At 44.9% G+C, this 15,088-nt stretch overlaps 1 protein-coding gene across 1 annotated transcript in view; it reads right to left on the minus strand.

Moving 5' to 3' along the window:
- The window catches only part of LOC144500665 (protein HEG homolog 1-like), a 97,323-nt gene that overhangs the window by 35,048 nt on the left and 47,187 nt on the right, over positions 1-15,088 (minus strand). Inside the window, exons 2-5 of the mRNA XM_078223963.1 lie at positions 13,417-14,118; positions 10,375-10,488; positions 7,980-8,089; positions 3,142-3,200 (exon numbers count right to left, since the gene is read on the minus strand). Of these exons, the coding sequence (XP_078080089.1) occupies positions 3,142-3,200; positions 7,980-8,089; positions 10,375-10,488; positions 13,417-14,118 (985 nt within the window). The remainder of the gene's footprint in view (positions 1-3,141; positions 3,201-7,979; positions 8,090-10,374; positions 10,489-13,416; positions 14,119-15,088) is intronic.

Genomic DNA, 15,088 nt, shown 5'->3' on the forward strand with positions numbered 1-15,088 from the left:
CCTCAAATTACCCTGCCAGGGTAAAGTATCTCAAAGGTTTGAGCAACAGATGAAGCTTGTATCTATTTAGGGGCAGCACGATGGCACAGTGATTAGCACAGCTGCCTCACAGTGCCAGGGACCCGGGTTCAATTCCGGCCTCGGGTCACTGTCTGTGTGGAGTTTGCACATTCTCCCCGTGTCTGCATGGGTTTCTTCTGGGTGCTCCGGTTTCCTCCCACAGTCTAACGATATGCAGGTTAGGTTGATTGGCTATGCTAAATTGACCCTAGTGTCAGAGGATTAGCGGGGTAAATATGTGGGGTTACGGGGATAGCACATGGGTGGGATTGTGGTTGGTGCAGACTCAACGGGCCGAATGGCCTCCTCCTGCATTGCAGGGATTCTATGATTCTAACAGTTTCATGCCACAAGTGTGGAGTTTTTCCGTAACGGGATGCTATCCCCGAGCCAAAAAGATGCTTGGGACAGTACAGGAATGAAGTATAAGATTTGGTTTAGCTGGAAGCAGAATTGACTTCATTAACAAATGTGTGATGCCAGTGACTATCAGATTGTATCAAACAACACATCCCTTCTGCGGTTTGCAAAGGCAGAGAGTACGGACTATACTCAACTGCACTTGCAAAATTCAGAACATAATGTTGGAACTAATTCTGTGATTGGACAGCACTTGCTGAACAATCCCAAGTGTGCTGAGAATTACACTCATCATCAGTTTAGATTATCTGTTAGGATTGAAAGAAGTGACATTTATTCCAGATGCAGAGACCGATACTCTGCAGGACAAGGTAATATCTTCAAATGTTGCACCTTTTTTTTAAAAGAATAAAAAAGCATGGGGGTCCAATGGCCATGGCACCAATTAGAACTATCTGGCAACTAATCAGCATCTCTTTTCTCGTGCAGTATAAAGTGATGGCTCCTTTGAAATTTGATATTCTTGCATTTGTCCTGGTGAGTGCAAGATGAAAAGCCTCAACAGTATGTCTTACTTTCAGCAACAGCCAAGTTCTTTACTACCAAGCAACTATTAATTCATTCAGTAAGTAATGGGAATTTCAAACCTCTCTTTAAATATTAACAGTCCCCATGGAGATCATAACAAAGGTTTCAGTTTATTAATGAAGTCAATTCCACTTCTAACTTAACCAAATATTTCAAAATTTATATAGTTAGAATTTCAGAATATATTTATACTTGAAACCCTTCTGGAAACCATCAACTTTCATAATCTGAATGCAAGTGCAAGATTTGCTCTGAAGTCACCAAGAGTCAGTAATGGTGATGCTTGGAAACGATGTTGTAGATAAAGGAGGAAAAGATAGGGAAAGAAAGCCAGGTTTACCACTCGAATGCAACTCTCCACCGCCTCCCCCCCCCCCCTCCCCCATCCTACTCCTTGGAAAACATGGGCCATTTCCCCTATCTTGGAGACCTCCTCTCAATGAAGGCAAACTGAGGTGACAAAATGCATCACCACCTCCAATGTGCCTTAGGCTGACTAAACGAGAGTGGATTTGAGGATCTCCAACCAAGTGGTCATGGTTTACTGGGCAGCTGTGATTCCCCACACTCCTTCCTACATGCTTTGGAGTCTTGAGACACCAACAGTGAGCTTCTCAAAGCATTGGAGAAGTATCACAAGTGGGGTCTTCGCAAACTCCTCCCGATTTGGTGGCAAGAAAGGTGATTCAAGAGCAGGTTCCTCTCTCAAGCCAACATGCCCGGCACCAAGCCTCGAGTTGCTCAAAACCAGCTCCACTGGGCAGGAAATGTAATTCGCTATGCCCAAGAGCAGATCCCTGAAGATCTACTCTGAACCCTGTTCGGAGAGACTCCCAAAAGGAGAGCGGAAACACTGTGGTGATGTCCTCAAAGTATCTCTGAAGAGGTCAAACATCTGCACCTACTCATAAAGGTCCCTGGCTTTGTGACTGACCAAAATGGCAAAGATACATTCGGGAAGGCACCAAACGCAAGAGAGACTTGGTCAGGAGCAGGTAGAGGCAAAGCCGATGTGACAGAGAGCGCACACATACCTCCAAACAACCCATTTATCCAACTCTTCAAGCACCACATGCTTCACATGCGGCAGGGTCTGTAGATTGTGCATCAGACATTTCGGAACCCATTGAACTGGAGTGGAAGCAAATCATCCTCAATCCTGAGGGGATTGCCCCAGGGGAAAAGCACTGAAAACCTTCATTGTTCAACTAAGTCTTCCCTGTTTTACATTTTTAAAAGAAATTAAGCACAACCTGAGAAATACTATTTGTTACATTTCTGAAGACAACAGTAGTTTGCCTTGAATAATGAAAACAGAGGACAAAAACCTGAAGTGAATAACCTGAACAATGGGAGAGGGGAAGAAAGTCAAAGAAGTCATAAACACATAAGGAATTGGCATTAGTTTATGCAGTGCACAAACTTAATGGTCTTAACTCCCAGCTTCCACAATGGATGGGTACTGCAGGGTGCAGAACATCTTGTACCTGTCTGCCAGCATTTGGCAACATGCCGGTTCTGGTGAGAAAAATGCGTGCACCTCGCCAGAGAAACAGGCCGTTTTCTCACCTGATCTTTAGGATTCACACCGTCATGTAGAGGGGCGGGGCCTAAACACGCAAAGCCCAGCTCCATGGAGATTGGGGTGAAAAAAATAACCCCAACCCATGATCACTCCCCCCCCCTCCCCCATGATCAGAACTGGCATCTGTCTGCCCCCATCATGATCAATACACGGCGAGGGAGGTGTTTAATTGTGTTGAAATATATTCAATTCAGGTTCATGCCAGCAGGGTGTATTTTGGGGTTTCGCTGCATCTTGAGCCTCCACCACCATTCCCTGCGGGTGACGAGCGTGGGCTCGACATCCCGCTCATAGGCACAGCTTTTGTTGGAACATTGTTTGCTTATGTGGAGCTTCTATCAATTTGATTGGACGTCGAGTTTCTTTCTTACACTGATCGTGCCCTACAAGGGCCACTTTGCAAATTCCGATTTGGTAACCTTGGGGTAACCCACACTTGTTGCTCCATCTAAATAGGCTTACATGCATTTTCAAGCTGAAGACAGGATATAGCACATGTTTGGAAGGACCCAGCGCCTTGAAGTTCTCGATTAAAAGTGGATACTTACGCAAGCTTCCGAACAATAGATTTGCGGTAGGAAATGTCGCCTTTGAAAAAACTCTTCACCTAATTACAATGGGGAGAAAGCAAAAAGAAATTTGGGGGATGTCAGTATTTGCATCTGTGACTGCATGAGTAGCATTTTCACAACCTAAAAAAAATAGTTTTCATAGTAATTGTTCAGAAGAGGTTCTGAATTTACAATGCTACATCTTGCTAAATAACTACATTTGGTGGCAGTGGCGGAGGGTGAGAGAGAAAATGCATACCCTTCAGGAATGCCATCTAAATGTTTCACTTGTCCATTATACACTGTTGGTCAGTGCATCATTGACAAATCCAGCAGGATGTTCCCCTTACTGGAGCTTAACTAAACAAGGAGAGGCTAGCAGCAGCAGCGTTAAAACACAATGCCATTTGCAATTTACTTGCTTTCATGGTGCTCTATCTGGGCAGTAATTTTGGGCAAACCTCCATGTTTTCAGTCGTGACAAGTCGCCCTGCAACTCACACTGCAGGACCGCGATCAGACTGAAAATTTGGGGTGCTTCCACAACCGTAGAAGGAGATTTGTAACCGCTGACTAAACGTTGAAGTTCCATCTCACCAAAGGATCAATTCTCCATAATCAGAATTCCGTTGGACAAATAATCTTGGAATTGCAGTGTTGTGTGCAGGCAACTGATTCATTCGCTACGACCAAATATGAATGTGATAGACTGGGAAACATTACTGAAAGGAAGGACAGTGAACAGGCAACGGCAGGCATTCAAGAAACAAATGGGTGAATTCCAGAAGTTGTTTATTCCTATTTGGCGCAAGAGTAGAAACGGAACTGTGGCCAAACCATGACTTACAAAAGGAAATTAGAGACAGTATTAGATTCAAAGAAGCAGCGTACAAATTGGCAAGAAAAAGCAATAGACCTGCGGATTGGGAGCAGTTTAAAATTCAGCAAAGGTGAGCCAAGGGATTAAGAAGGGGAAAATAGAGTGTGAAAGTGAGATGGCAGAGAATATGAAGAGAAAAAGATTGACAAAAGTGAGTGTAGGCTCCTCACAGTCAGAAACGGGGGAATTCACAACAGGGGACAAACAAATGGCTGAGGAACTAAATTCATCCTTTGCTTCTATCTTCACAAAGGAAGACATGGATAATGTGCCAGAAGTTCTGCAAGAAACAAGTTTTAGTGAGGAGCTGAAGGAAATTAGTATTAGTACAGAAATGGTTTTGGGGAAATGAATGGGATTGAAGGTGGATAAATTTTCAGAGCCTGATAATCTTCATCCCGGAGTACTTGAGGAAGTGGCCCTAGAAATAGTAGATCCATTGATGGCCATTTTGCAAAATTCTTTGGACTCTGGAATGGTTCCTACAGATTGGAGGATAGCCAGTGTAATTGGCTGCTATTCATAAAAAGGAGGTAGAGAGAAAACAAGGAACGATAAACCAGTGAGACTAATGTCAGCAGTAGGGAAGTTGCTGGGGTCCTTTATCAAGGATTTCATAACACAGCATTTGGAAAGCAGTGGCATGAGCAGACAAAGTTAGCATGAATTTACGAAAGGGAAAACATGCTTGACAAATCTACTAGAATTCTTTCAGTATGTAACTCAGAGTTGACCAGGGAGAACTGATGGATGTGGTTTATTTATACTTTCAGAAGGCTTTTGACAAGGGGCCTGATTTTACCATTTTGAGCCTAAGTGCCGAATCCGGGCGTCAAATAGGTCTGCGCCTGGAATCCTCTTTCCAGCGCGCCCATACGCGTTTTGCCGGCTCCGGTCCGATTCGCGCTGGCGGACCGATCGGAGCTCTGAACTGCGCATGTGCAGTTCAAATAAAATCTGACAGAGCGCGCCTGGGCGCGAAAGACAAAAAAAACAGAAAGTGGAGAGAGCGGCTCTCTGACAATCATCCTCTGGTCGGGGGGAGGTGGGAGGAGGAGGGGGGGGCGGGACCCAGATCATCCTCTGGTTGAGGGGGGGTTCCGCTGCCAGTCTGTGGCCGATCGGTGGGGATGGAGGGGGCAGGGGGGTCCGCCGCCACTCTGCGGGTGATCCCTCCTCCCCACCAGAGGAACGAATCCCTCCTACCGGAGTGGACGTGCGGCCATGCCATCCCACAAAACCTTCAGGATGAAGCGATTCCTCGCTAAGAAGATGAAGCAGAACCGGCCGATTCCACAGTGGATCCGCATGAAAACCGGCAACAAGATCAGTACAAGTCCAAGAAGAGACACTGGAGAAGGACCAAGCTGGGCCTGTAAAGGGATACACCATCACTGGTACACTACCAGCCACAGACTACTCTTCCCTGCAGGGGCAAGAGAGCGGGAGAGATGGCTGTGGCTGGTAATGAACCAGTGATGGTGTATCCTTCAGGATGAAGCGATTCCTCGCTAAGATGATGATGAAGCAGAACCGGCCGATTCCACTCCACCCCCAGAGGATGACCTGGGTCAGAGAGCCGTTGCAGGCTCTGACCCCACTCTTCGGAAGCTGCAGCGACGACTTCAGACTTTTATTTTGCAGGTCGCTTACAGCGCGGATGCGGAACGGGCCAGAAGACGGTAAAGTGGGATTTGGCGGTAGGGTTGGGCGCGCAGTTCATTAAGTCGATTTAAATGCATCTGAATGCATTTAAATAGTCAGGCTGCCCGATTCGGGCGCGGGCCGGACCCACGCCCGAATCGGGTGTCGGTAAAGCCGCGTTCTGCTCGGAATCAGGTGCAAATCGCGGTATAGGCTCGACGCCCAACTTTACCGCGATTTCGCGCCCGGTAAAATCGGGCCCAAGGTCTTACATAGCAGATTACTATATAAAGTTAAAGTGCATGGGATTGCTGAAATGTCTGAGATGGGTCGAAAGCAAAGAGTTGAAATAAACGGGTCCTTTTCCGATTGGCAGGCAGTGACTAGTGGGGTACCACAGGGTTGTGCTAGGACCCTAATTGTTCACATTATATGTCAATGATTTGGACGAAGAAATTAAATGTTTTATTTCCAAATTTGCAAATGATACAAAGTTGGGTGGGGGGTGAGTTGTGAGGAGGATGCAGAGTTGCTTCAACGGGATTTGAACAGGCTGAGTGAATGGGCAGATGTAGTATAATGTATATATCCACTTCAGTAGCAAAAGTAGGAAGGCAGATTATTATTTGAATGGGTGTAAATTGAGAGAGGTGGATACTCAGCGAGATCTTGGTGTCCGCATGCATCAGTCCTCAAAGTAAGCATGCAGGTACAGCAGGCAGTAAAGATGGCAAATGGCATGTTGGCCTTCATAGCGAGAGTCCATGAGTATTGGAATAGGGATGGTTTACTGTAACTGTACAGGCCAGACCTGGAGTATTGTGTGTAGTTTTGGTGTCCTTATCTGACGCTCTTGCTAAAGAGGGAGTACAGCGAAGGTTTACCAAGCTGATTCCTGAGATGGCAGGTCTGTTATATGAGGTGAGACTAAGTCGGTTAGGATTATATTTACTGGAGTTTAGAAGTGTGAGAGGGGATCTCATAGAAACTTATAAAACTTTAACAGGGGTGATTTAAAAAGAATGTTCCCAATGGTGGGGGAATCCAGAACAAGGCGTCATAGTTTGAGGCGAAGGGATAAACCTTTCAAAACTGAGGTGAGGAGAAATTTCTTCACCCAGAGTGCAGAATCTGTGGAGTTTAGAAACATAGAATAGAAACATAGAAAAACTACAGCACAAACAGGCCCTTCGGCCCACAAGTTGTGCCGAACACATCCCTACCTTCTAGATCTACCTATAACCCTCCATCCTATTAAGCTCCATGTACTCATCCAGGAGTTTCTTAAAAGACCCTATTGAGTTCGCCTCCACCACCACTGACGGCAGCCGATTCCACTCGCCCACCACCCTCTGTGTGAAAGACTTACCCCTAACATCTCCCCTGTACCTACCCCCCAGCACCTTAAACCTGTGTCCTCTCGTAGCAGACATTTCCACCCTGGGAAAAAGCCTCAGAGGCCATCCGATCTATGCCTCTCAACATCTTATACACCTCTAATAGGTCTCCTCTCATCCTTCGTCTCTCCAAGGAGAAAAGACCGAGCTCCCTCAGCCTATCCTCATAAGGCATGCCACTCAATCCAGACAACATCCTTGTAAATCTCCTCTGCACCCTTTCAATCTTTTCCACATCCTTCCTATAGTGAGGTGACCAGAACTGAGCACAGTACTCCAAGTGGGGTCTGATGAGGGTCTTATATAGCTGCATCATTATCCCCAGACTCCTAAACTCAATCTCTCGATTGATAAAGGCCAGCACACCATAAGCCTTCTTAACCACCTCCTCCACCTGTGGGGCCAATTTCAGAGTCCTATGGACCCGGACCCCAAGGTCCTTCTGATCCTCTACAGTACTAAGAGTCTTTCCCTTTATATTGTACTCCTTCATCCCATTTGACCTACCAAAATGGACCACGACGCATTCACCTGGGTTGAAGTCCATCTGCCACTTGTCCGCCCAGTCTTGCATCCTATCTATGTCCCTCTGTAACTTCTGACATCCCTCCAGACTATCCACAACCCCACCAACCTTCGTGTCGTCGGCAAACTTACCAACCCATCCCTCCGCTTCCTCATCCAGGAAGTGCCACATAAATTAGTTGAGGCCAAATTGTTGCGCGATTTCAAGAAGAAATTAGATATAGATCTTGGGGCTAAAGGGATATGGGGAGGGAGACGGGATCAGAGTATTTAATATGATCAGCCATGAGCATATGTGCAGAACAAGCACAAAGGGGTCGAGTGGCCTACTCCTGTTTCTAGTTTCTATGTACGAAAATAGAGTTAAACTTGCTGGATAGTTAACTAACCTCTTTCTCTATTTTTGTTGCTGTGTCATAAAACGCCTTCGAGCTTACTTCTTTCATGTCATTCGTAAAACTAACCTCCTTTAAGTGCAAGATTCCAGGGAAGGTTCTCACTAGAAAGAGAGACAGAGGTAAAACATTTGACACAATAACCATCTGGCCTGGGCAGTGAGTATAAGTATTCAATTGCACCAATAAAACAATAAAAAGTCACAGGCAGATTGCCTTCCTGAGTTCTGGGTTGAATCCATGGGGAAAGAGAGAGATTATAGGCTGTGAATTCCTGTTATTGTCATTTTTACTTTGCCAGCCAACATGATCCACAAGCAGATTGGAGTCGGAAAATGTTCTACAAATAGATACAGATAGTTAACGGAGTCCTTATCTGCAACAGAAAATAATTTATCAGCGAAAACGACTGCACATGGAAGGGAGGGACATCTATCAGAGACCCTGCAGGGAATGAAGAAAAATTGGGTTTTTGTGGAAATCAGGAGTGTAATAACTTTATCAAGGCCCACGAGGTGGAACTGTCAGAATACGAGCTCCCTGATTGAGGTAGTTAATGCCACCCAATCCGGGAGCCCTGCAGAGGTATATAATGTGGAGTGCCCAGGTTACTGGCACTCATGGTGTATACTCTGTACTGGGAAGTACCTGTCTGAGTATTACTAACTATTGTAAATAAATCTGGAAGGAACACCAGCCTCGGAGCTACTTCAAGGAGACAGCGCATTATAAGTATCTATACAGCACTGATATTAGTATCTGCATAGTAACTTCCATCTCCTCATGTTGCCCCGAAGGATGTTACAGCCAATTAATTAATTCTGAAACGTAGTCAAACGGCAGCCAATCTATTTTGGTGACATTAGTTAAAGATGAAGATTTGCAAGGAGAACAGGGAGAGAGACAGCCTCTATTCAGGTGGGGTAAAGTGATCAAAGTTTAAGGACAGCATCTTTGCAACTGTCCATCAGTAGATATTGCATGAAAGTGTCAATGTTTGTGTACTCAGGTTTGCAACGGGCGCTGTACCCTCAAAAGGTCTGACTCACAAAAAGGCGAGTGTTCTACAACTGAGTCAAAAGCACGCTGAAGATATTAAAGACAACTTTCAGCCATTAATTACAAGGCAGTCAAAACCAGTGTAAGGCAGAATGTCTCCAAAATTGGTCAACGCCATCTGATAATCTTAAACGTACAAGAAAGAAAAATATCAGATTATAAAGTATATAAAAAAACCAGAGTCTTTGCAGACCCATTTTCCTTATTTAATCCACTTTCACTTGGCACTAGTTACTCTTTTCCTGGTCAAAAGGGAGGAGAAAGGCAGAGGACTCCATTCCAGTGATTCTGTTCTCCCACTCCCACCATTAATTAGCTTCTGTAAGTGCAGGAAGAACAGACATATGGACACGCACAAACCCATGGACGCACCAGCAAGTGCCTTAAAGGATGACAGCTATAATTTGATGGCCAGAAAATGGTTAATTGTTCTTTTTATTTAGAATCAGCGATTTAATTTCCATTATGCAGAGAATTACAGAACAATTCAAGTTGTAGCTTCCAATAGCATGCAGGGAACACGCTTGGATGATTAGCTTTACCCCATCTTGACCCCTTTATTTTCATTTCATTTCTTAACTGTTCTCTTTTACTTCTTTACTTTTCTTCCCCCTTACTCTTTCCCCCCATTTTATCCCCCCTTTCCTTACCTTTTCTCCCCCTTTTATCTCTCTCCCACCCATGCCCCTGCCTTCCCCCACATCTTCATCTGCCACAGCTTACCCTCTGATTTCAGTTTGTCTGCCATTTGGCCACTCGCTCTTCTGTTCTCTCTATGGACTGCCATTAGCAGCCTTTCCCCTTGTTTTTGTGGCTATGACTCATCTTTCATTCCCTCACCCTGCAGTATAAATATCTCCCACTTTCTATGCCTTTTGGCTTTGACAAAGGGACAGCTGGACTCGAAACATCAGCACTTTTCTCTCCTTACAGATGCTGCCAGACCTGTTGAGATTTTCCAGCATTTTCTCTTTTGGTTTCAGATTCCAGCATCCGCAGAATTTGCTTTTTTACGCCTGGATTACTAGTTGGTTTTTAAAAAGTATATCCAGGCTACATACAGGACAGTGACGAACATGGTAAATACTACACAACAACTCAAAACAAGCGACTCCACAATATAAATACATCATGATCTACTGAAATCTTAAGCTGCTTTTATATTAGACTCCATTGGGGTCATTAAGTATTAACAAATCTTGCCAAGTTTCCTCTCGGCTGGAGCTGGCACACTGGCTTGGGTCTCATGTGCCATAAAAATAGCTTGTATGCATCAAGAGTTTGTTGTCGACGTTATCGCAAAACTATAACATTGATAATTCCTTTTTACCTGTGACACAGCTAGCCTCGTTTTCAAGGAGTCCCGGGGGACATTGACACTTGTACGACACAAAAAGATTCACACATTTACTGCTTGGAGGACAGTTTGCGCTTACGCAATGATCTGGAAGTCAAAATAAATATCAACATATATCACTCGCAGAATAAATTCAGAATGAAACAAAGTCACGTCTGCGTAATGTTTCTGAACACACAATCAAAAGCTTTGGATTAGGAAGAAACATTTCTTGCTATCATTTGTTATAGGACTTATCAAATGTAATTATTCATAATCTTCAGTGGATTTTAACAATAGGACCTTAATTTACTCAAGCCCTGAGCAACGCATTGTCAACTACAGCTTACAAGAGCTGATCGCAAAATGGATAACAAGAGCCGCAAGGAATCTCTCTCTCATGCTTCAGCAATCACTTAAATAACTGCTCTTTCGTGGTCTTTGTTCAGACATTTGATTTAAAAAATCTACACCATCACCAATGTAAAATGAAGACACAGTCTGACAACTACTACACCAACTGGGTGGCAGGCACGGTGACACAGTGGTTAGCACTGCTGCCTCACAGCGCCAGGGACCCGGGTTCGATTCCTGGCTTGGGTCACTGTCTGTACGGAGTCTGCACGTTCTCCCCATGTCTGCGTGGGTTTCCTCCCACAGTCCGCAAGACGTGCTGGTTAGGTGCATTGGCCATGCTAAATTCTCCCTCAGTGTACCTGAACAGGTGCCGGAGTGTGGCGATGAGGGGATTTTCACAGTAACTTCATTGCAGTGTTAATGTAAGCCTACTTGTGATCCTAATAAATAAACTTTTAAAAAAAAACAACTCCAGCTCAGGTTCTTCACTGTTGATCATGAGGTGGACATTCTGGTTCCCTATTTTCAACCACACATTTCAACTTTTGCATCCTGAATGAGCTAAACTGAACCCTCAATTGAATTGAACCCAAGTCGTTATCCAAGATCTGGGTCAACTCTGACATAATGCAAGGACATGGCTCCTTTGTGTACTACTTTGTAAGGTTTTACATGGCCAACTTAGCACTGCTGCCTCACAGCAACAGGGACCCAGGTTCAATTCCGGCCTTGGGTGACTGTGTCTATGGTTTGCATGTTCTCCCCATGTCTGCGTGGGTTTCCTCCGGGTGCTCCGGTTTCCTCTTACACTCCGAAGATGTGCAGTTTTGGTTGACTGGCCATGTTAAATTGCACCCCCCTAGCATCATGGAGATGAGCAGGGTAAATACACGGAGTTAGGGCGATAGGGTCTGGATGGGATTGTTGGTGCAGACTCGATGGGCCGAATGGTCTCTTTCTGCCTGCAGGGATTCTATGATTCTAACTTCTTCATAGCACAAGGTACAACTGGGAATCTCTGATCATACACAAAATGCAGGTCAGTCAGCTAATTAATTGTGTGGGAGATTAACTGTGAAAGCAGAAGCTTTCCGAGATCACAAGATATCCATCTTAAACTTATTTATCTAGAGATTCCAATCCCGGTCGTATTCCAATTGTTTCTTCAATAGCTCCAGTGTATTTGTCTCCACTAGTCTAGCAGTTAATTCCCACATGCTGTCATTCTGTTTGAAGAATTTACTGATAGCGCTCCTCACAAAATCCTACAGTGCATTCGGCCCATCGAGTCTGCACCGACCACAATCCCACCCAGCCATCAACCCCATAACCCCATCCATTTACCCTAGCTAGTCCTCCTGAAACTAAAGGGGCAACTGAGCATGGCCAATCCACCTAACCCGCACATCTTTGGACTGTGGGAGGAAACCGGAGCACCAGGAGGAAACCCACGTGGACACGGGGGGAAACATGCAAATTCCAGACAGACAATAACCCAAGCCGGGAATCGAACCCGGGTCCCTGGCGCTGGGAGGTGCCCCAATCGGGTGGTGAAAGGAACAAATTTGTGGCATAAAATTAAATAGCTTTACTGAACAAGATGGAAAATGGAGGTGTTCAGATCTGTAAATAAATCAGATGTTTATTTATACAACAGAAACTATTTCACAAAAGTAGCCATCACAAGCATTAAATGGAAATTTCCACTTTCCATTTGGTCCCAAACAAGATTAGTTCATTAAAAAAAATATGCCAGCAATGTCTCCTTCATTGGCCTCTGATTTTCTTAATTTTCGCAAGGGCAATCTATGATTTACAACTGAACATTAATTTTTAACCACTTTTCTCTCGAGATATTGTCCACTAGTAACCTCTTCCTATCAAGTTTGCTTTCCCTAGATTGAAGTTTAAACCAGGACACTGGGATTGTTCTTATTCCAATCGATGTTCAGGTTTTATCTGGCAAAAAGTTGATGATTGCTCGCACGTGTTAGCAGTAAAGTTTCCACTACAACTCAAAAATATTTACTGTACACCCAGTAAAAAAATGAAGGTCATTATGACCGACAAGGTTCAAGATCAACTCAGAATAAATGTTAACTCAGAGCATCAACACACCCTGGCTGGAGGAAGTTACTTCGACAACCAGCTATGTCTATAAAGGAAATTTAGTCCATCTTAGAGGCGGCATGGTAGCACTGCTGCCTTACAGCACTAGGGACCCGGGTTCAATTCTCGGCTTGGGTCACTGTCTTGTCTGGAGTTTGCACGTTCTCCCCGTCGCTGCGCGGGTTTCCTCCAGGTGCTCTGGATTCCTCCCACAGTCTGAAAGACGTGCTGGTTAGGGTGCATTGGCCATGCTAAATTCTCCCTCAGTGTACCCAAACAGGCACCGGAGTGTGGCGACTAGGGGATTTTCACAGTAACTTCATTGCAGTGTTGATGCAAGCCGACTTGTGACACTAATAAATAAACATTAAACCTGTATTCATTTGGCAGGCACTTGGGCCCTCAACACTACCGTTCGTACCTCTTATTAGAATGTGAGATTCATGTCATCCAAAGAGCCAGTTATTGCCAGCACTAATGAAGTATAGTGAAACGCCAACCCCAAATTAGCTTTTGCAACAAAATGCAGCAAAGCAGTTTATTACACTGAGAAAAATGTTTGCGCTTTACCTGCAGGTAGTGTTGCCGAGGTCTTTGGAGACTGTGCTGTGGTCCAAGTAGAACTGGAAACTTCTGTACTCTGCGTCATCGCCTGACTTGTAGCATTCATTGGCACTGTAGCAGTCACTGGCACTGTATCATTTATAATGGTTACAGATGTGCTGGTTGATGTAATGTTTAGTGTAACCACGTCCGATGTTTCAATTGTGGGAATTACTGTTGACACAGGAACATTTATATGTCCACTAGTGGCTGATATGCTGGTCGATGCATTATGAAGTGTTGGAGAAATGGTTGTGAGATCCAGTGTTGAGGTTTGGGTGAAATTAGATGTGGTGTTTGTTGGCATCTCGGTTGTGGCCACTGTTTGAGTAGTTGAAGCCTCTGGTATCATATCAGTCTTGGTCACAGGGGAACTGGCGGTGGCAAAGCTTTCATTTGAAAGAGTAGTTGGTATTTCAGTGGTACTCGTAATGTTCTCAGTCGGAGAGGCTGTAACATTGGGCGTTGAAATACTTGGAAGATTTGTATTGGATATGGTAACAATGGATGACACCGAAGCTCCCTCAGTGCCAGAAGTCGGTGTTGAGGTAGTGCTTTCATTTTGTTTTGAAGTGGATAATAGTTCAGTCGGCTGAAGTCCCGTTACTGCAGTGGGATTTGAAGGTGACATGGACGTGACATTCATCAGTTCTGTAGTACTTGCTGTTCCTGAAAGAAATAGTTACTCATATCATTGGAAAATATTTTACAGTTTTAAAGCCTTACAACCCCTGTAGAAAAATAGTCACTTCGGAGGTAAAAGGAAAGAAGACTTGATCAGTGGACATTTCATAGAATCATACCATCCTACAGTGCAGAAAGAGGCCATTCGGCCCATCGAGCCTACACTGGCAACAATCCCACCCAAGCCCAATCCCCAAAACCCCACATATGGTGGCATGGTGGCACAGTGGTTAGCATGGCTGCCTCACAGCGCCAGGGACCCGGGTTCAATTCTGGCCTCAGACACTGTTTGCACATGCTCCCCATATCTGTGTGGGTTTCCTCCGGGTGCTCCGGTTTCCTCCCACAGTCCAAAGATGTGTGGACTAGGTGAGATTGGCCAAGCTAAATTGTCCTTCATCATCGGGGGACTAGCAGGTTAATAAATACACGAGATTACAGGGATAGGGCCTGGGTGGGATTCTGGTTGGTGCAGACTCGATGGGCTGAAAGGCCTTCTTCTGCACTGTGGGGATTCTATGCATTTACCCTGCTCATCTCCCTGATACTTTGGGACAATTTAGAATGGCCAATCACCCTAACCCACCCATCTTTGGGCTGTGGGAGAAAACTGGAGCACCTGGAAGAAACCCATTCAGACATGGGGAGAATGTGCAAACTCCACACAGACAGTCGCCTGAGGCCAGAATCGAACCAGAGTCCCTGGCGCTGTGAGGCAGCAGTGCTAACCACTGTGCCACCGTGGTTTCAAATCACTTCCTGCAGCCAATGTACTTCTTCAAGTGAATATAGATACAAGGAAAAGTTTGATTCAGTGAGATTTGTGTGTGGCTATTAGGTCATCGTTGCCTGATAGCTTTGTGATGTGGTTGCTACTGTAATGGTCTGAAGTAAATCTGTAAATGCAGTTCGGGAATCAAGTGTTAGTCTGCGTGAAGGTAATGATTTGGTGATT

Source organism: Mustelus asterias, chromosome 11 (genome assembly GCF_964213995.1).
Source record: "Mustelus asterias chromosome 11, sMusAst1.hap1.1, whole genome shotgun sequence".
In the NCBI taxonomy this organism is placed as follows: Eukaryota; Metazoa; Chordata; class Chondrichthyes; order Carcharhiniformes; family Triakidae; genus Mustelus; species Mustelus asterias.